At 42.5% G+C, this 22,967-nt stretch overlaps 2 protein-coding genes across 2 annotated transcripts; one reads left to right on the top strand and one right to left on the bottom strand.

Annotated features, from left to right (window-relative positions):
* Positions 1–9,848: 9,848 nt before the first annotated feature.
* RNF114 (ring finger protein 114) lies at positions 9,849–14,276 on the bottom strand. The gene is made up of 6 exons (XM_053453498.1): positions 14,147–14,276; positions 12,938–13,088; positions 11,826–11,941; positions 11,121–11,235; positions 10,392–10,499; positions 9,849–9,948 (listed from the first exon to the last, which is right to left on the bottom strand). Exons 1-6 carry the CDS (start codon positions 14,269–14,271, stop codon positions 9,883–9,885), a joined length of 681 nt encoding a protein of 226 aa, XP_053309473.1. The 5' UTR covers positions 14,272–14,276; the 3' UTR covers positions 9,849–9,882.
* Positions 14,277–16,242: 1,966 nt separating this feature from the next.
* Positions 16,243–22,702, top strand: SPATA2 (spermatogenesis associated 2). Its single transcript, XM_053453490.1, has 3 exons — positions 16,243–16,306; positions 20,116–20,528; positions 21,097–22,702. The coding sequence occupies exons 2-3, from the start codon at positions 20,196–20,198 to the stop codon at positions 22,351–22,353; spliced, it is 1,590 nt and encodes a 529-aa protein (XP_053309465.1). The 5' UTR covers positions 16,243–16,306; positions 20,116–20,195; the 3' UTR covers positions 22,354–22,702.
* Positions 22,703–22,967: the final 265 nt, after the last annotated feature.

Raw genomic sequence — 22,967 nt, 5'->3', positions numbered from 1 at the left:
TAAATGTTCCTTTCATACCCCCTCTTCTTTCCTTCGAGCCGTACGTATTCAGATATAGAATATCGATATCGAGATGGGGGTCTCCAGAACTCTAGATGGGGTCCGGCCAGAGATCGGGCAGAGTGCCGGCCCTTTAAATGCTCCATTGTTGGCATCCAACAGGTTCCTCCTGCATTGCTAATTATTAACTGCGCACAAAAAGAGTAGACCATCAGCTTAAACTAACAACATGGGGTCTTTCATTTTATTATCTACGCTACAAGCACGGGATACATCTCCTATACATTGTATCCAAACAACAACAACAAAAACACTTTTGTGATGTGTCCAAACCGGCCCTTTCCTTCCACAATGCGAGAAGTCTTAAGGAAGTTAAAAATCTTTCCTTTATTTTTCTCAAGATCTTTGTCTTCTGTGTGTTTTCTTAAATCCGTGGACATTATCCATCCAGAACACGTGTTTGTATAGAATTGTCGGCTAAATTGGGCAAATCATGCTGAGTTCTTTAAAAAAAAAAAAATCACATTTTCTGGGTCACTTAAGAGTCGTATATTCTATAAAAAAAATAAAAGAAAGTAGATCTGGGGTGGATTTTTCTTCCTTTTTTTTTTTAATTTATTTTTTTTTATTATTTTTTTTTTTATTATTTTTTTTTTTTTGCCCATGACCCAGTTTGATTTGTTAGTTTTGTATAAAGAGGAACAATTTTCATATAAAGAATTATTCCGGCGTAACAATTTAATAAGGATTTAAATATCTTAAAATTATTATTATTTTTTTAATAATTTTAATGATATTTAAATCATAATTATTATTTTAAAATAATTGGTACACCTCTTTTTTTATTCTAATAATATTTAATAATCTCATTTAAATGGGGCATTCAAATTCCACCAGATCTTTACAGTTTTCTCAAATTTTATTTATTAGCCAGAAATGTCAAATTTCCTTTTTTTTTTTTTTTTAAAAAGTCTGAAAACCCTTATTATATTTTTTATTTTTAGATAAATATGCATTTTTGTACATTTTTTTTCCATGATATAGAAGGCCTTGACGTACTTTTCATGTCTTTCAATCTCGTCCTTCCCCTCCCATGCCTGTTTTTCTGTGTTGTTTGAGTTTGCTGTGGTTTGTCGGAATTTTTTTTTGTGAACTTTGATTTTTTTTTGGTGTTTTTTTTTTTGTTTTTTTTTTCTGCAGACCCACACGTGTCGAGCACATGGCACCTGTTCCTGCATTCCAGTAACACCAGTGGAAAGGGCAGGTGATGGTCTCAGCAGAATGCAGACTCCTGCAGACCCCTTTTAACTTGCAAGCCCCTCTCATCTTAGCCATGGGTGGGTGGGAATTCACGGTGCATTTTATCTCTACGTCTGTGTATACAGATGATCCGCGCACGTTTCTCTCTGTACTTTCAAACTCTGACTACTGTATGGGGGTTGTAACAAAATTTCCGTAGCGCTGTACAATGCAGGCAGCGATACACAAAACCCTGTGGCCCCCTTTGAAGCTATGCTAAGGACCCTCTCCCCATGTAGGTACCCAATATGTATGTACCCAAAAAAATACAACTTTGAGTAATTTATAATTAGAAATAAAGAAAACAATTAGGGCCAATTTTAAAGGGTCCACTTCTGTGCCAAGAAGCCGTGGGGGGGTCCCTAAGACACACCTAGCGATATCAACGTACATCATTATTTTGGATTTGGAAAGACATCTATGAACCTTCATAGTTAATAAATGAATCCATTTATTTATTGGCTGATAACCTGTACTGGGTAATGCGCGGCTTGGGACAGAAGGGGTTAATGCCGGTGGATCACCTGCAATGCAAATGATACTCTTATCTGGAGAGCTGGAGATAAAGGGCCACTTGCGGTGACCCTGGGTGATATGGAAAGTAGAACAATTACCGAGGCCTCCTTTGCAAACACTTTTTTACGGGTGTATACTCAGTAATGAACAATTAGAACATCAGCAAATAACCTGAGCCCCCAATACCGACACTGATCCCACCATCCTCAGGATCCACCTGTGCAAAGGGCTCGGCCCTCAACTACGAGAACAATTTCTTGTTTTCGGAGGCCAAAAATAACGCACACACTTTTCCTGAAGGGGGAAGCTGTAAATGTCGCGCACGTTATTCCTACATTGAGCACCATTTGGCTGTTTTCACAAATATTTCCATAATAATTACACAATATAATGGAACTTCAGGCACGGGGAGTATGTTTCTCACCACACTGGGAGGGAAGCTATTTTCAGTCACACACACTTCACTCGGACGCATCGCAGGGAATTTCTGATCAGGAGGAAGTGATCGACCAGCAGGAAGTGAAATGTGTCCTGGAATATTTCTTCCCTCAGAAGACAATTTCAAATATCATGTTTTGTGACGACACGTAAACGAGTACATTTCTTTACGTTACAGTAAATTTGATGATTTATGGTTCTAGATTATTAAGCCAATTATGAAGCGATTATACTTAAAATCAAATTTCCATTGTAAATTTTAAACTTGACCACAAATTTAAATTGTATATTTAAAAATAAATTGCGTTCGAACCCTCACTCACATGAAAGATTTTTAATTCCTTATTTTGTGCATGTATACAGTGATTAAAACATGATTTATGTGCTGACAATTTGTGTATAAAGTGGAACATTTATGGAAAAAAAAAATCAATTTTTTTCTTTTACATGTGGATTTTAGGAAATTACTCGCAAATTGCTCCGGTGACTCCTTGATAAACGTAATCCTTAAGAGCGATGGTTGTTAACATTAAGTAATATATCAAAATAAGTGAATATGAGGTTTTATTATGAAATCACACAATTTCGATTCCTGGCTGGGAATTTTCTCCCCGTGAAATAACATGGAAAACGATTGTTATAGTCAATTAACCCCTTAATGACAAAGCCCGTACATGTACGGGCTCAAAATGCATCGTTTTCAATGGGTTTAGGGACCGCCCATTGTCCTTAAGGGGTTAAAAGCATTTCCTAACGTACAACGTGAGGCTAATTTAATTGTATTTAATGTTTAAACTAGAAGCCAAGACCTTAACTCAATTATGTTTTTTTTAGCACCGAGTATCTTATTTCTTTTAAAGAGGATGCGGGTTTTACAAATAGAGGTGCAAGGGCTCCCTCTTGTGGTGAGGTTATGAAGTCTTCGCCGGCTTTTAGATGCGACGGGTCCGTCTTTGGAGAGGCTCGGAGGCGAGACAGACAAGGTTTGTCGATTCTGATGCGTAGGAATGAACTTTAATGCAATTTATTAGTTTTTTTAATTAAAAAAAAAAGAAGAAGAAGAGAGACCTCAGCTATGTTGGCCCAAAAAAGGAGTAAACTTTCAAGTAAAGACTCCTCTCTCTCCTGCACTAATACAGTTATATCTATAATCTTTAATAAGATGACCCCCAGATGCAACGCTTTCACTAGACGAAGTATAGAATGAGTCCCACACATAGGAATGGGGGACTATATAGAATAAAATTGTATCGATAGACTTTTTTGGCCATTTTTACGAAAAAATATCAACTTTTTTTATTCTAAATTTCTTTTTTTAAGGGTTTTTTAAGGGTTAAGACCCCTTTTTTCCAGACGTCATTGAATAAACGTCACTTACTGACAGTGGTGGTAGATAAATGGAGCAGATAGTGAGGGGATTAAACATGCATGGGATAGACAAATGGCTCATGAATGAAGACGAGACCAACGACTGATTGAGGTTTGAGTCCTTACAGCGGGGAAAAAAAGTAGACTAGATGGGGGCCGAATGGGGCCGATCTGCCGGCACATTCTGTGTTTCTACTTCCATGTAGAATTACGAGGAGGTTGTCTTCTGGCAGCCGGGGTTCGATCGATGGCTCAGCATCTCGTACGGATGCATTTACTAAACCAAGAGCAGGTGCGTTGACCGGGTCATCTCACAGGCTTCACGATGCATTATGAAGGGCCAACCCTAGTAGACGCCTCCAGCAGAACATCACAAGCTGGCCCCGTATAATGAATAGTTAATGCTGGGAGTTTGCTTAGGTCCATCACACATGGTCACCCAAGCCCTTCTTGGAGGAGTCTTCCTCGGCCGGCCCTTCATATTGCATAGCGATGGACGTTGAACAGATTCAACCCACCCAGGAGCCTAAAGTCGATCGAGTTTTGATTTAACATTAAATGTTGGGATGCCGATGGACGTACACAGCTGAAGATCCTCAGAAGATCCACAGAAGATCCACGGGCAAGTCCCCGCTTTGGAGGAACATAATCAAATTATACACGGAGTAACATCGGCAGGCTTCCTTCCTATGCGGCCGCACGCCTCACCTACCCGACGTTGTGTATTCCGCTGACACAGGATGTCCAGAAATCACAGGTCAAAGGACCTGGAAGTTGGGAAGCCTGGCGACAGCGGCCAAAGGAGGATGTCCCCGAGTCAACGCATGAATATCAGACTCAACACTCACACTCAACCACAGAGTCTGTTATGGGTTCAATTAGTTCTTTTGTCCGCGAGTGGAGATCCAGACACATTTATTTGTGCTCCACCCATCAACACTTGGACGCTGTTAGTAATTAGCCTTGCGGGCCGCCTCGTAGGCTGATAATCAACAAAAGATGAGCCGTGAGGAGCAAATAATGAGTTGCAAATGTTTTCCTTTCAGCTAACAGACTGAGGAGGACATTTCCTGTTGTCCATCGGCCATATTTTTTTTTTGGGGGGGGGGTTCTTTTTAATGCCCGCAACATTCCCGGAAATAATTATTTAAGAAAGTCAAATTTTGCCTTGTTCATCATTTTTTCAGGGAATTGTCACGTGACACAAAACCAGGCCCTGATAGGTTGCTGCCATGGAGGCATTAAAAAAAAATGACTTCCTTTATTCAGATTTGTGGTGTTACCTGCACCCAGATATTTTCAGGCGTAAACACAAGTAAACAAGTTACGCGACTATACCTTCCTCTTAATGGCACATGCACAGCCGTGGTAAGCATGCCCCACATGGCATGGTTGCCATATCAGCAATCTTTCTAGGAATTGTTATTTTACTTTTTAATGGTTACCACTTAAACAGCTACCTTGCAGTATGTGTGATGCATAAACTCACATTATAAGTTTACATGCTGTTATCACGCTTATGGCATTATGAGATATATATATATACACTATATGTATATATGTATTGCTGTAGTGTATATATATATATATTTCTATAGTGTATATATTTTTTTATAGTATATACATATATATTTTTATAGTATATATATATATATTATATTTATACTATAAAAATATAAATATAATATATATATATATACTATATTATATATTATATTTATAAATATAATATATATAGTATATATATATATTATATATTATAATTATATTTTTATAGTATATATATATATATAATAAATATATATATATATAATAAATATTATATATATATATATATATATATATATAGGAAGTAATAACACATATTTCCGTTGCGTGCATGTTATTGTTTGCCACATTCCCTATTTTAAAAAAATATATATTTTTTATACATTATATTAAGAAATCCCAGTTTTGCACCTGTGCCCCATTTATAAATCACCCCCCCATTGTTTTTTTTCTCATCTGGATAATTTACTCCATTTCTAGAGCATGCAAGCGGCTGAATTAAGCTCCGAGGTTCTGAAAGCAGAGTTTGGCTGGTTATTCCAGATCTCAAGCCACATTTACAAATTACCTATTTTGAAATTTTGCAATCTGGGATTCTCAAGAAAAGTATGAATAGGGGGGGAAACAAACCCAAAAACCGGTGCCTCGGAGATCATAAACCCTAGACAGGCAACGACCAGACAGATCATTCATTTTCAAATCTTTTATTGCTACTCAGGATTAAAGATTGACTCGAGACATTGTATTTTTTGTTTTGTTTTTTTGTGGAAAATATGTGCAAATCACCAAGATACCTTGAAAAGGTAACATTACTTAATTTGCATAATTAAACAGACTTGAAAGGGCTGACCAGCCTGACAATCTACAAATCTCAAGTGTCCGCTCCTTATCACATACAAGGTCAGACGACCTACCCAAAAAGCACTGCAAACCGAGGCCTTATTTAGATGAACCAAATTTATATATAAAATTAAAATGGAAAAAAAAAAAATTAAAAAAAAATTAAAAAAAAAAAAATTAAAAAAATAAAATAAAATACAAAAAAATAGAAAAAAAAAAGAAAATTATGCCAACAGGGCATAGAAGTATCTAAATGAAATGCGCAAATTATAAGAGCAGGCGTCTGGCAATGACAGTAAAGACTGATAACGAAATTATAAAGTTAAAGAAATATTACATTATAAATCAAAAATAATAATAATTAAGAAAGCGCTGCTTTTTTCCCATATCCCCCTGCGGTTTGTTTATATTTATATATATTTATATATATAAATCAATATATATTTTTTTAAAGGTGCTGTTTCACCTATTTTTACATTTCTTAAACATTTTTGTTACTTAATGCAGCATAGGAAATATTTTTAATTATGTTGATGGTAGAAATAATTCCAGAAATAATAATTCGTTCATTATTATCAGAATGTTCTAGAATGTTGTTGTTTTGGAATGATCATTTTTGCTGGGAAAACTTGTCATGTGACAAGAAAGCAGGCACTGATTGGTTGTTCCCATAAAAACATTTTTTTGTTGTTGTTTTTAACGGTTTCTGTGGGTTTTTTTTTTTACAGATCAAAGGTTTTGTGTATGTGGAACAGCACTTTTAAGGGAAAAAAAAAGCTACAGTTTCACGGGGCGAGAGGATTACGAACACAAATAATGTTGAACAGTAAAGCGGATACTAAACTAACAATTCCTATAGAAGGGTAAAACCTCACGAAATGACCCCCATTTATATTTTGCCTTTTTTATAAAAGCAAAACAAGAGGTAGACATCCGTCACGATTGGATTCCTAATCAACGGTGGCCAACTGGCATCATCCAGCGGACGATGGACTACAAGTCCCATCTTCATCGGGTCGTTCAACTGAGGATCATGAGAGTCGCAGTACAAACACATCATACAAGACATATGCTGGCTACCTCGGATTTAATAGCTACGCACTTAAAATCACGTTAATTACACTGTATCCTGAGATCAATTGTTTAACGGTTTAACTAATGGAAGAAAAACCCAAGGTACACACACACACACGTGCGCACACACACGCACACACACACGCTACCGCTGAAAAGTTCGGGGTCACTTACAAAGGTCTGTTTTTTTATCCGTTAAAATAACACAAAATCCAGCGCAGACGGGGTTAATGTTGTAAATATTGTAGCCGGAAATGCCTGTTTTTTTAATGGAACCTCTTAGGCATCTTATAGGCATACAGAGGCCCTTTATCACTCCCATCACTCCTGTGTTCCAATGGCCCTTTATCACTCCCATCACTCCTGGGTTCCAATGGCCCTTTATCACTCCCATCACTCCTGTGTTCCAATGGCCCTTTATCACTCCCATCACTCCTGTGTTCCAATGGCTCTTTATCACTCCCATCACTCCTGTGTTCCAATGGCCCTTTATCACTCCCATCACTCCTGGGTTCCAATGGCCCTTTATCACTCCCATCACTCCTGGGTTCCAACGGCCCTTTATCACTCCCATCACTCCTGGGTTCCAATGGCCCTTTATCACTCCCATCACTCCTGTGTTCCAATGCCCCTTTATCACTCCCATCACTCCTGTGTGATAGTAGCAGCACTCAACGGGTTAATGGGTATGAAGAAGTACCCCTGACTCACCCGGGGTAACGTTAACCGAGCACCACTAGGACAGACGGACGCAAAGATATCTAGAAAGCCAGAATCAAAAACTCCCTCCATCAACAGAATCGAAAACATAGAATCGGCCCATTCGGCCCCCGTCGAGTCGCCTGTTTCTCCTGCTGTAAAGACTCAAACCTTAATCAGTCATTGGTCTCGTCTTAGATTCAGGAGCCGTATTGCCCTATCCCATGCATGTTTCACATTACCTCACTGTATAACCTCTACCACTTCTGCTGGGAGGCTGCTCCACTTATCTACCACCCTCTCAGTAAAGTAAAAAAAAAATAACGAGCTACACATTTGATTAAAAGAGTTTTCTTCAAATAAATGTATATTATAGATAATAAGATCCACTAAATGCTGGGCAGGGGGGGACCTCAGCCGGTGTCGGTTTGCATTTGGAACAGAAGACAGTTGTTACGAACAATGGATTTATGTAGAAAACGACAGACATTGTGCTCAAGTAGGATACATAGAAAACGTTACGGATAACGCATCGTTTAATCATACAATAAACAAGGGCGTCAATCAGACGTCGCCCGCCCGCGATATATTTAAACGTATAGATCGCCAGCGTGTGCTTATTTTCATTAGGTTTAGGTGGGAGAGCGCCAGCCAGCGAGTCGCCGTAAAGTGCTATTAACCCAAAACGCGCTCCCTGCTTGGGTAAGAACGATATAGCGGAACTAATTAGACCCCTTTAATGCAGAATTAAGTGCCAGATTATTTGCTATTTAATGATGCCGTCTAAGGTTAACCCTTTAATGTCAGGAGCAGAAGGGATATAATATATATATATATAATATGTTATTGAGGGATCGTCTTTACAGCTTGTGATGCCAGCGGACCTGAGTTGGAAGGACAGCGCGATACACGGAATATGCCGGCAGATAAGATGCCATTCGGCCCATTTTTTTTCCTGCTTCTTTAATCAGTCGCTGGTCTTTTATTAGATTCAGGAGCCGTATTCCTATCCGCTACACGTTTAGACTCACTACCGCCTCTGCTGGGAGGCCGTTACTACCAACAAAGAACAAAATAATAATAATAAAAGCATGAATGTCAAATTAAAGCCACTAAACGAACCAAATGATTCCTTGTATTAAAAAACAAAACACAAAAAAACAAAACAAAACAAAACACATCAGCTGCTGGCTTTCGGGTTGTCCCGGACCGGCTGCGCTCCACCTTCCGGTTAAACAGAACTCCATTATTCCCAGTTTAATAATTAATAACAGAATGATAAGGGGGGGGGGTGAAAAAAATGAGATGGGGCCTCCATATACAGAGGAAGATCAGCTGCAATTTAACCCCTTCATGACAATGCCCGTACATGCTCGGGCTCACAATGCATTGTTTTTAATGGGTTTAAGGACAACCCATTGCCCTTAAGGGGTTAACATAGAGATGTGCCTCTTCCCAGGAACCCCCTAGACATGTATACATTAATTTAAAAAAAAAATGTATATATATTTTGCAGACATTTTCTTCTGCATGATCATTTTTTTTTATTTTTTTTTTTTACTTAATATGAAAAAAAAATAAAATAAAAATAAAAACACAAACTATCGACGTTATTAACATCTGCAGAATTCCACTCCATCGAGGGCCAATATAGACTTTCTGGCGAGCCCGGCTCCGCGCGGACTGTATTTTAATTTTATTTATGTCATTTTTTCTTTTTTGCCAATAGCTTTCACCAAGCCAGTGACATCATAACTCATTTGAGGATAGGCAAGAGAAGCCGCGTATAACCATGACTTAAAGTGAACAAATATATGTTTTTAGGATAGAGACCTCGGTCGGGGGCGCGTGTTACCCGTGTAACTGACATGAGGGTTGGATGTGCACAAAAACCCACGGTGTGGATACATTCGCCGGTTACCTTCAGAAGCACCTGACTTACATAAGGAGGAGCACCTGATTTAAAAGACCTAGAAACAGAAATATATATATAAAAGGAAAAAAAAAACTACGGAGGAGCTCGCTAGAAGCATATTGCAGACGTTTCCATGCCCGCTGCAGGACGGATCCATCCGGGCGGCGAGGAGCGGTCAACGAACTTCAATTGTCCATCAAAGATCTCATGAGGGCTTCGTGCATCATGGCTTCCTCGTCTGCGTTGTAGTCCTTGGGGAGCGCAAGAAAAAAAGAAATTGGAGATACCTCTGTAAATACCCTTGCAATGGCGTTAGAACTTCCACAATGGGGAGGTCATTTGCATATGGGGCGGCGCTGTGATGATGCAATGGGCAGTGTCTATATAAGCACAACATAATGGGTATACAAGCATAAATCCGATAGTGTTTAGCTGGCTCCCCCGTGTGGCGGTGTGTGGAATTGCAAGAAAAAAAATGGCCAAAAATCCTGGAAAGGGGGGAATTAATTAGCCAATGGCGGCTATCCCAGAGGCACAGGCTAGAGACCGTTTTCATGAATGAAAGAAGTTGTGACAGCAACGGCTCCCCCCTTAACCGGAAGCTGGGGGTTGCCTACAGCATCCCGGAGGAGTCGGCGATGAGTAAATAGGAATTGAGCGCCCGGTATAGTCTGGTGCATAAAATCATACCTACCACAAACGTGTCGTATGAGAAGCGATGCCTGCGGTTGACGTGTTCCATGAAGTTGGAACTCCTGTAAGTTGGGTCCCCCCATGGCATGGAAGCGCAAATGGGACAAACCTACCAAAGGAGACAGTAGATGGCTGCACCTTATTAAACATTTGGGAATCTCCTATGTCTTCATTCTTCTACATCCCTCTTACCAAATGCTTAATATTAGGAGTTACAATACAGGACAATGATTTGAGTCCCCCCCGCCCCCCCCCCGGTTCCTATAGGCATACCTCAAGCCGACTCGGTTTAACGGGAAGTCTCGTGGAAAAAAAGAAATATTATTTTAAAAATATTGAATTATATATTTTAATGTCATACCAACAATAATAATATAGATTATATACGGTATATATATATATATATATATATATATATTTATCATCATTGGTATGACATTAAAATATATAATTCAGTATCTTTAAAATAATAAAAAAAAAATATATATATATTTTATAATATTTTTATTTATATATATCTAATATATATATAATATAATATATTTTATATATATATAATATAATATATTTTATATATATATAATATAATATATTTTATATATATATAATATAATATATATATATATATATATATATATATATATATATATATATATATATATATATATATATTTATATATATAATCAAGAGTTTCCCCTAAAAGGAAGGAGAGGGGTCTGGAGGACTTACCACCGGGGTTGGGTCCGAGAAGTGCTGCTTCCTACAGTGATCTACTAGACCTTCCTGATCGAGATTCTGTTCCCGGCAGTACGGGCAGGTAAAGGTGAACCGGTTAGGCACATCTCTAAAAGCAACCAGGTTTAAAAACAATAATCAAAAAGCAAGGGTTCTAATTAATTATCGCACGGTCATGACATCATACAATGGCTCATAGAACATAACATTTATATATATGATTTTTTATCTTAATGGATACATTTCGTGGTGATTCCTTGGAAGAATACACTGGGCTCCTCGATTTGCCCGGCCCTGATCAAAACGAGCCCTGGAGGCGGAGATTGCAAAAAATGGGTATTTTCAGAAGACTGCGTGGGGGCAAAATTTAAGAAGGGAAAGCAACACCTCGCCCCCCCACACCCACGCGACGAGCGATACAGGAAATGAAGTGGTTAGCAGATCAGTTACGCGTTACAAGGTTGGTAAAAGAATTTAGAATAATTAATTTGAATCAGATTTAGAAAGAATTTAGAAATTAGTTGCGTGGAAAGTGGTCCCGCTTTCCTGCCTCTGATTGGCTGCTTCGTCGGACCACCAAGGAAGCGGGAAGCTGCAGCTTCGCCCTACAGGAAGCTTTTACTACTTTAACATGCATATACATTAAACTGTCCCTGTTGTTATAATGGAGCGGCCGAGCTGGACGGGAGAGGCGGACGCGATACTTGCCTCGTCTGAGGAGTCTCTTCCTTAGTCACGGACTTGATTCCTTCCATGACATAATTCTCGTATTTGGAGCAAGTGGCGGCGTGAGCGCGCATGTGCGCCAGGTACATCTGGGGACACAGGAAGAAGAAATAACGTCAGCGTGCAGAACACATTAAAGCCCAGAAATGAGGAACTTTACAACAATTATTAGCCAGGAGGCGGAAATGCTGGCGGAGGATCTCGGAAACGTCCCTCAGTAACTCAGAGCAGGTACTTGGGTACCTGGTTTTGATTGCTCCTTGGCCTCCTTTTACCCCCTTCTTTTGTCCCAATTACAAAATTTTGTCCCCTCTACTACCTTGTAGATTGCAGATTTATGAACGGGACCCTCATAAGCCCACCAGTCTTGCCAGGAACGTGCCACAAGGCGTAGATCGCAAGCTGAAGGCCCCCCGACAGCCAATTCCCTGCCGAAGCCGACGAGGACTCAACTTGGCAAACGACAAATATTCCACGTTCTGCCCAAACGAATCCAATCTACGCCCCGTCTACAATTTCTAATGATATGAGCACACAATAAAGTGGCGGGAACCATACGTAGATTGTAAGCTCTACGGGGCAGCGTCCCCTTTCCAAGCGTAACTGCGCTTATCGTACCTGGATCAGGTAGGCCTCCTGTATTTATTATATGACTGTGCGTATATATCTAAAACTGGAGGGCCACCGGCTTTGATGCAACGTAAAGGTTTACTTTACTGAGATGGTAGTAGATAAATGGAACATTCTCTAAGCAGAAGTGGTGGTTAATGTAGTGATGGAAGTTAAACATGTAAGGGGTTAAAACTTGGGGGGGGTTTGCAGCAGACGCACTAGATGGACTGAATTTTTCTTCTCATCCGTCATCGAGTTCCTTTTTTTTTTTCAGTCTGCAGCCGGATAACAGTGAAGGAGTAGGGCAGCTGCAGCAGCAGGGCTGCAACTTCTAGGTCAGGTTGGTCAGCGCAACTTTAACACGCATTCTTCTTTAATAAGGGTGTCCGAGACATTAAACTGACACCGGTGGGGGCTGTGAATGAAATATAGAAATGTGCCAGGTAGGTAGCCCGGTCTGGCTGAGACTTTACCTTCCTGCTGCAGCCTTTACACGAGGCTTCTGTGACTTCCATCTGCCGTTCGAGATCCGCGGCCTTCCTACCCGGAGTCAACAAGCAACGGCACACACCGCACATGGGATTCTTCTGCTTCAAGCACTGGTGCAGGCAGGTGGAGCAAAATCTGGGGCCGAAGTTCGGAAAAACATCATTGCTCATTTAATATTTATCATTTTTTCACTTTCCTGCCAATCAAATGGCGAGGAGCTGCAGCTTCTCCTTAAAGTAACTGATTTTATTTTATAACTATACTTTATTATGCATTCTTTCTTAGGCGAGGCTGCCCGTGACATTAAACTGTCCCTTTAATAACAGATCTGCGAATAAAGTCATATTACAGAAAAAAAAAAGGTGATTTACGCTGCCTGTCACTTCTGCCGAGGACCCGTCGGCATATGGAATAGCGCCGGGTCTGTACGGTTATGCGCACCCACCTGCATGCTTGCATCGATAACAATATATGTTAGCAGGTGAGGAGGTTGCAGCGGAAAGGAGCCGACGATCTAGAAGGCCTTGGATTATTTTACACAAATGGTAAAAGCAGCAATACTTGCTATGGACCAGCCACAAAAGTGTATCATTCATTCATTCGTTATTCATTAAATTAGAGCGTGCTAGATAAGTGGAACAGCCTCCCTGCAGAAGTGGTAGAGGGTAATACAGTGAGGGTATTAAACATGCATGGGACAGACATACGGCTCCTGAATCTAAGACGAGACCAACGACTGATTAAGGTTTGAGTCTTTATAGCAGGAGAAACGGGCGACTGGATGGGGCCGCTCTGCAAGTCAGGACAGGGAATGAATAAGTTAAGCTATAAGCGCGCTGCATAAGTGAATGCACAGCCGTAAGGGTGCGGGTTTCTCTTTAAGGTGGATGATTCCGGATGGAATGGAGCGGATCCAAAGAAAAGGGACTGCCCTGTTTTTAAGTTTCACTTTCTCAGGAAGAAAGAAATCAGCCCAGATCCTAAATAAATGAGAAGCGCTGGCCTCTCGGCACAAATATAACCATAGCCAAGAATGAACAGCTTTACATTCATCCGCCTATACTGCCAACAGCAACCACCTTTCCTACTGCAGACAATCTCTATAGGGGCTTCATTCTTACATATCATAGCTGAATACAGTATTGATTTTAATATACAGTACAGGTCACGTGATCACACTGCAAACTCCTCACATATGTCCGCAGTTAACCCGGACAGGGTTCTCAAAGATCTCCAGGCAGATCGGGCACACGAACCGGTCCATGGGGTCGGTATCCCGGGCTCTCCCTGGGCTCTGCCAGCGCTGCTCCACCGCCATGACAGTTCCAGTTTTGATTCTGAGATCGCTTCCGCAAACACCCGCTGACGTCACGCGTTCCAAGCCTCGGTCTGGCGCTGAGCTCTAAGACATGGAGGGCCGCGTTACCTGGCCGGGATAATGTGGGTGGACGGCGGCCTAAATAAATATTTAAACAATGACTCTCATCATGTGGGATTTCTACTCATAAAAATTCCCTATTTTTTGACACACAATGATTATGACATTATTGTAAAACAGACTATTATTAAATGAATAGTGGAATTTTTATTTTTTTTTAGAGATAACTTTATTACTGCCACACAGGGACACAATGCACACCCTCAGTCTCTGGGAAGGTCAGTCCCTTATAAATTGGGACAGATGGCAGCTATGCATAAGACAGCAAAAATCTTAAATAACCAAATGACAACATTTTAAAAATTTAACCCAGCGAGTGTATCGTTTGAATATGAGCGTAGTAAAAAAATGCATATAAATATTATTTTTTAAGTAATGTCCATATATTTTATATCTAAATAATTTCCATATATTATATATCTAAATAATGTACATATATTATATATCTAAATAATGTCCATATATTATATATCTAAATAATTTCCATATGTTATATATCTAAATAATGTCCATATATTATATATCTCAATAATGTCCATATATTAAATATCTAAATAATGTCCATATATTATATAGCTAAATAATGTCCATATGTTATATATCTAAAAAATGTTCATATATTATAGGAAACCGAATATCTTGAGAAGTAGGTAGAATAACCACCGTGTAGCTGCGCAGCTATCCGTAGCATTTGGTGGAACTCATTCCCGTTTCCGTGGCAACTGAAAATATTTCGACTTTTGTTTCTATTCTGCGATTTTTTTAAGTGATCTACATGCCACATGAAATAGTTACTAATTTCAGACTGTAGATACAGATCCACGCCGGCACCAGGGCGGCCAAAGCAGGTGAAAACGGGACCGAAAATAAGTAGATGCCAGCCAAAAAAATTTAAAAAAGCCATGTGTGCCGGGGTCATCTACCGGACAGATGTGTCCGATATTGGAAGAGGGACCGTAATTTGGGGGCTCAAATACATCTCTATGATGTGCAAGACAGAGTTGGTCATCAGCATGGCTCCCAACTGTCCTGCTTTGTGAGGGACAGTCCCCATTTAGCTACTCTACTCTGCCGAGCTCTACCTCGGTAACCGGGACACTGGCGAATGCGGGACTGCACAAGAACCGAATTGGTTCTGTCCTGTCCATGATACCACCCCCGAGCTACCGTAATACCACCCCTGAGCTACTATAACCCCACCCCTAAACCACTATAATCCCACCCTTAAAATACTATAATCCGTCCACTCTTGGAACATATTTTCAATAGTCTGTTTCCTGTAGAAAAAAAGGCAGAATGCGGCAGTGATGTCACGCGGCAGTGGTGACATCACGCTGCAATTCTGCAGGGGGGTGTAGGCATATGACATTGAACTCCACCCTCATAATGACCCAAACTTGCCCATTTTAGAAACGCACAGAGCCCACGTGGGTGTGAAGAAGGACTCCGGCCTGCCAGGATGCACTCAGATGCCAGTGCATCCAGCGTGTGTATGCGTATGTGTATATATGTGTGTGTGTACGTGTGTATGTATGTATGTATGTATATGTGTATGTATGTATGTGTGTATGTATGTATTTGTGGGTGGGTGTATATATATATGTACTCTTTACATAGATTTTATTTCTGCTTATGTGAGACCAATTTTTAATAATAACAATAATAATATAAAATTAAGTATTATTAATATTAATAATAATCATAAACTGCACATAAGACCAGCACTACCTTGGTGAAAGAGTGCGCGCAGTGGGACACACCGCGCTTGCGTGCGCGTTCCCGCCCCATCCCTCTCACTGCGGCTGCGCGGTGACGTCGCTAGAAGAAGGAAGTGAAGCGTTATTTCATAATGGCGGCGGTGAGAGCGAACCTGCGATTGAGGATGTGAAGGAGATCGCTGTCACAGTGGGTCAGGGTGCGTTTCAGGCTTCTCCGGGCGGGATTTAAGGGTTATGAATGGGGTATGCGGGGGTGGAGACTGCCTCCCTCTAAGGCCTTGGAGCTGGGAGAGCGCATCCTTCTTGAGGTAGATTGACAGGGAGCGGGGCAGGGGGCAGACCCCTCATCTCCCCCTACCTTGCTTCCCCACACCATCACTGGGGGGTAAACCTCTGATATCCTGCAGTCATGTGGCTTCCCCACCCTGGGAGCGATGGGGTTAACTTGCCTTCCTTATAATGTTAATGTGCGGTATGTATGTATGTATGTATGTATGTATGTGTGCGCCCGCTTTGAGTGTGTGTGTGTGTGTGTGTGAGCGTGCGCTGCGTGTGTGTGAGCGTGCGCTGCGTGTGTGTGAGCGTGCGCTGCGTGTGTGTGAGCGTGCGCTGCGTGTGTGTGAGCGTGCGCTGCGTGTGTGTGAGCGTGCGCTGCGTGTGTGTGTGAGCGTGCGCTGCGTGTGTGTGTGAGCGTGGGCTGTGTGTGTGAGAGCGTGCGCTGTGTGTGTGTGAGCGTGCGCTGTGTGTGTGTGTGAGCGTGCGCTGTGTGTGTGAGCGTGCTGTGTGTGTGAGCGTGCTGTGTGTGTGTGTGTGAGCGTGCTGTGTGTGTGTGTGAGCGTGCTGTGTGTGTGTGTGAGCGTGCGCTGTGTGTGTGTGCGAGCGTGCGCTGTGTGTGTGTGCGAGCGTGTGCTGTGTGAGCGTGCGCTGTGTGTGCGAGCGTGCGCTGTGTGCGAGCGTGCGCTGTGTGAGCATGAGCTGTGTGTGTACGAGCGTGCGCTGTGTGTGTGTGATTGTGCGCTGTATGTGTGTGTGTGAGTGTGCGTGAATGTATCGCACACTGTACCTTGCAGGAGATTGTGACGCGCGGTTACGCGTATATATAATGGTGTAATGAGCGCTCTGTGCCTGGTATATATATATATAATAGTGTATATGTAATAGTGTATATAGTATATAAGGTGCAGCAGGCCGTGCTGCGCATGTGGTTTATAATGCAGTTACAGGTGATTGTGGGTTCCATTCAGTTCGGCGTAGTAGTCTCTCTGTCACCTGGAAGGTACCCGGCGGGTAACGGCACGACACTCCGGTATAAATCGCCATCATATTCCCCAGCGCTGTACAACGCGATAAATGCACCAAATACCGGCGTACGGAGATGGGGATTTAGGGCGTGATATAGAAGGAAATCACAATGGAAGCATTTTTAGTAACAAGTTTCACACCCAGCTGGAGCCACGCACCAGCCCCCTCGGCGCACCTTTCCTGTAAGGTCTGCTGTCGGCAAAAGGGCGGTTACCGATAGGTGCGATGAGGCGCTTGCTCTGTGAAATCTGATACGGCCACAGACTCTAGGACTGCTCTGGCGCGGTGAAAAGAAAAACGCATGCAGGGTAACGGAACACCGCTCGCTACAAGTGAGCGCCTTCATGGCCACGCGTTCAAAAGTATGGGGTCACTCAGAGGTTTCCTTGTTTTTGAAAGAAAAGCAAATTTTGTGCATTATAATAACACGAAATGGATCAGAAATCCAGCGCGGATGGGATTTTTAATGTAATCTCTTCTAGGAGTACAGAGGTCTTTTATCACTCCCATCACTCCTGTGTTCCAACGGCCCTTTATCACTCCCATCACTCCTGTGTTCCAATGGCCCTTTATCACTCCCATCGCCCCTGTGTTCCAATGCCCCTTTATCACTCCCATCACTCCTGTGTTCCAATGGCCCTTTATCACTCCCATCACTCCTGTGTTCCAATGGCCCTTTATCACTACCATCACTCCTGTGTTCCAATGGCCCTTTATCACTCCCATCACTCCTGGGTTCCAATGGCTCTTTATCACTCCCATCACTCCTGTGTTCCAATGGCTCTTTATCACTCCCATCACTCCTCTGTTCCAATGGCCCTTTATCACTCCCATCACTCCTGTGTTCCAATGGCCCTTTATCACTCCCATCACTCCTGGGTTCCAATGGCTCTTTATCACTCCCATCACTCCTGTGTTCCAATGGCTCTTTATCACTCCCATCACTCCTCTGTTCCAATGGCCCTTTATCACTCCCATCACTCCTGGGTTCCAATGGATCTTTATCACTCCCATCGCTCCTGTGTTCCAACGGCCCTTTATCACTCCCATCACTCCTGTGTTCCAATGGCCCTTTATCACTCCCATCGCTCCTGTGTTCCAATGGCCCTTTATCACTCCCATCACTCCTGGGTTCCAATGGTTCTTTATCACTCCCATCACTCCTGTGTGGGGTCTATGTAAAACAGACAGAACGGGGCATAGCTGGTATCTGATTGTATTCTCTTGTATGGTAGAATGTGTGTGCGTGTATATTGTATTCTGTGTCCCGTTTGGGTAACAATCTTTTTTTTAATATAGTGAGAGATGTCGCAGTGGATTTTGTTACGTTGTATCGGTGCCTTTCCATAGATCGGCTCGGAAGATGGTTTTCCCAAATGGGACCCGACCGCTTAATTATTAACGTGGTCTTTAACGTGGCCCCCTCTCTCCCTTTAACATCGACGTCCCTCCGGTCGTCCTGAGCCAAGCAGAAGGTTTTCGGCGTTACTCCTGCCGAGCGCCGGCCGGCACGTTATCCCGTCTAGCAGCGACCAGACGTAGCTGATGCTTCCTCCCGCGGCGGGCGCCTGGCGGTGTCTGAGTAGCGCAGCTCGTTTATACAGAGATATTTCTGGCTTTAATATACAGAGCAACAAAATAATAATAATTGTAAAAAACTGTTTGCGGATTGCTCTGTATATTAAAACATGAAATCCTTCTGGGCTGTGTTCTGGCAGCGGGCGGGTTTTACACGGAGAAGAATAAATAGTGAGCCCCCCGGTACGGTTTATGAACAGATGTCTGCAGCTCTCTCCGGTGGTCTCTTTCCAGATCGGTGTATTGATATTAGATCGAGGGGATTGGCTGCAGAATCTGCTTTCAGACAACGCTGCTGAAACTGCAACTACTACCGGTTTAGTGTCCCCCCCCCCTAAAAAACAATAGTTCCAGAACGGTCGCACTGTTTTTTTTCCCCCAATGGTTCTAGTTTTTGCAGAATGTTTGTAGGCAGCTGCATATCAGTTTTGTGTGATTTCTCGTTCTATTATCTTTAGCCGAACCTACTTAGACAAACACCCCGCTCCTTATCGTACCGCCCGCGGGAAGTAATAAGTCGATGGAGGAACGGACTTCATTAGCATTGCCATAAAGCATCAGCTCGGTGTGGGGAAATATCACATGACTGATAATGTCGGCCTCCAAATCTGCAAATAAAGGGATTTTAAATTATAAAACCAGGTTTTTGTCAATACAGACTGACATTACAGGGGGGGGGGGTATTATTGCTGTGTACAGTGCTGGGGGGGGGCATGGGTGGTATTATTGCTGTGTACAGTGCTGGGGGGGTATTGCTGTGTACAGCACCGGGTTTTATGCTGAAGGAGACAATTTGGGAATTCTAGGTTTTTCTTCTTTGAGTAATTGTACTTTAACCCTTCTGTGCCGCGGGGTTGTTGGTCAGTATACTCCCGATTCTCAGAGCTTAGGGGCATCAGAAACCAGGCTTAGATTGCACTTTTATGGATAAATACTTGTTTATGGGACGGTATTTTGATCCATGCACCGAAAAGACCAATTCTTAATTGCTCCGCTGGAGAGTTTCTAATGCGACGTCTTGCTCACCCTTCACAATTCATTCATAAACAAGACTGTACAAATATTCTGTTAATAACGGACCCCAAATGTACTGAATCTGGGTTTTTGTTTTTTTTCCTGTTTTTAGATTGTCGGCTATGGCACTAAGCTGAACCCACACATGCTCGAAAAGCCATGGATGAAATGAGGTGACTTCTCTGCCGTCAAATGAACTGCCTTTCAATGGATACAAAGTACAAGGAAGATCTCTTCAGAAAATATGTACAATATCACGAATCCAAACTGGAAGCTCCCGACAGCAAGCAGCGCGCCATCAACGACGAATACCTCCGCACGGCGGCCTCGGCCCTCCTCAGCTTGCCGAAAATCGACCCCCTTTATCGATTCCGGCTGATCAGGTTCTACGACGTCTGCGAGAATTCTCTCAAATCTTTGCGGACGTCCAACCTGCGCTCCCTTCACAATGCGGCCGCCATGCTGGAGACGGTGGGAATTAATCTGTTTCTTTATCCGTGGAAAAAGGAATACAAAACTATCAAGGTTAGGACGTCGCCCAAATCTAGGGCAGTGGATGTTGTACCGTGTTTTAACCCTTTTCTCTCTGAGCCACCATGTCCAGGGGAAGAAGGGAGTCGGACCTTCTTAATATGTCGCTGAAACACAATTCTCACTTAAGAAAAGAGGGGCTTATTCACTTACTGTTGCTAAAAAAAAATGGGGGGGGTAACGTTCTACATGATTAAAGACGTATTTCTAGGATGTGGGCATGCAGCCGTACTATGAAAGGAGGGGTCTAATGCTGCGTTTAGTTACAAAAGTGTTAAGTGGTGGAGCAGCACCTTTAATTATCCATACTGTTGTCAGGCTTATTGTGTAATAGTCCATTGCGTCAGCGCTGGCCTATTCACGCTTTAGTTTGCTTGTGTGAACTTGACTCTTTCCCTAGAATTTGCCGGCGCTGGCACAGAACGAGCTGCCGTTTATCAGAACGGTTCCAATATTTAAGCTCAGCAGGGTGTGAGTTTTGTCTTTGTTTAGATGTTTTTGCAATCACGTATAAAAAATTTACCTTTTTATTTTTTTTTTTTTTTATCTCTTTTCTTACCAGACTTACACTGGGCCGTTTGTTTATTATGTCCGTGCTGCTCTCATTGATGATGACATCAGGCATGTACTGAACCATATGGGTTACATTCAAGAACTTGGGACCGTTTACCGATTGAAAGATCACGTGGACCCCACTCAAGTCAAGAGGGTTTCGTTTGAGCTTTTCTTAGCACGCGTGGAGTGCGAGCTGCTGCTTGAGATCTACTTGCAAGTGAAGGACAAAGGGTACCTGGAGATCGATGTCGTGAACGAGCGGAAAAACAGCAACGAAGATGTCCGAGGGTGCACCGATGAAATGAAGCGGCGCGTGGAGTGTAAGGAAACCTTAAACATATCCATGGCTAGGATGGTCCTTCAGAAGTCGGCCAGCGAGAGGGCGCCCTCAAAAGATTACTTCAAACAAAAGGTAACCAAACCGTCCAAGTCCGTCGACACGTATGACAGTTATTGGGATAGCAAAAACAAACCTCCTCTGATGGCCACGCTGAGTCTACGGAAAGAGCCGATTCTGGTCGACGCAGAAGACGACATCAAAGACGAAATAATACGTCCGTCTCCCTCCTTGTTGACTATGTCCCCCTCTCTACACGGCTGCTCGGATGAATTTTTAAACGTTTCCTCCAATCCAAACGGAGTGCTGCGGGCGAACCCGACGTACGGTTATTACTCCCCTGAAGACGACGTAGACTTATACACGGAGCAGGAGTCCAGAATGGTAAATATCAAAAGGCAGGACAAGCCTGACGTGTGGCTCTACAAAAACGAGATGACTCCGTCTTGTCACCGGCGTTCGCATCTAGCCAAAGAGACGGGTTACGTGAAGTGCCAAAGCTGTGGTGTATCCTGTGGCGGCCCTTTGTGCCAAAAATGTGACGGCATGCTTATCTTCAGGCCAGACGGTCCTGCGCTGAAGCAAAGCAGCTTGTCCATCAAAACTGCTGTTCAAAACGACTCTTACTCCTCCGGCTCTGCGTTACGAGAGAAGGCCTGTTACGGGACGTCGCCGTCGTCGTCTTCGCAGGACAGGGCTGCTCTGCAAATTCCAAAAACCAAGCCTTCCAGCACCTTGCGATGTGGCTTCTGTAACCGATTAGGGGCATCGAATACTTGCACAATCTGTTCCAAAGTCTCGTGCGACGCCTGTGTCGTCTCTTACTGTCGTGAACATTGTTGCCGAAAAAGCGATTACCATAAGTTTGCACCTAACAATCAGTTAAACTATAAATCGACCCCGATGTCTCACCTTGTGTATAGATAGACTCGCAACATCTCATCGATAAAAGGGCTAGCGAACAGAACCTTCTGGACTGCGGCGGAAATATTTTACTGACCTCTAGAACAAGTACGCATTGAGCTGTTCGGGGGGTGGGGGGTTGGGGGGGGGATGGGTCATCTTAAGAAAATCAAAATCTGTGTTTTTGTGATTTCAGAAACACTATAGATCCTTCTAGTCCTCGCTGCTACTACAGTGCAATAATCCTTATGGGCTTGCTATTTAAATCGAAACGCACTTCTGGGGAGCCAAGATCGCGCATATTTTCTTTACACATATATTTCAAAATATCAAATAGAAAAAAAATATGAGATAGAAATCGAGTAATGTTCTGGTATGATTAAAAAGAAAACGTTTATTGGCTTTGCTTATACTCCGTTTAATACGCCCCAACTCAGACGGCTTTTCTCCTTCTTTCTCTCGCTCTCCCGGCGTCTGGAAGGTTGGGCGAAAAGTCACGCAAACGCAAAGTTTATTTTATATTTTCCCCTCTCGACGATTGTTAATTTATATAGCAAGTGAGCACTTAAGGATAGAGTAGAAAAGTGAACACTCAATCCCGTACGGCTGCACTATGACGGGCGACGCATGGTTTTTCC

Source organism: Spea bombifrons, chromosome 13, assembly GCF_027358695.1.
Source record: "Spea bombifrons isolate aSpeBom1 chromosome 13, aSpeBom1.2.pri, whole genome shotgun sequence".
Taxonomy (NCBI): domain Eukaryota; kingdom Metazoa; phylum Chordata; class Amphibia; order Anura; family Pelobatidae; genus Spea; species Spea bombifrons.
Note: the sequence above shows the minus strand (reverse complement) of the source record. Positions and strands in the feature narration are given on the sequence as shown.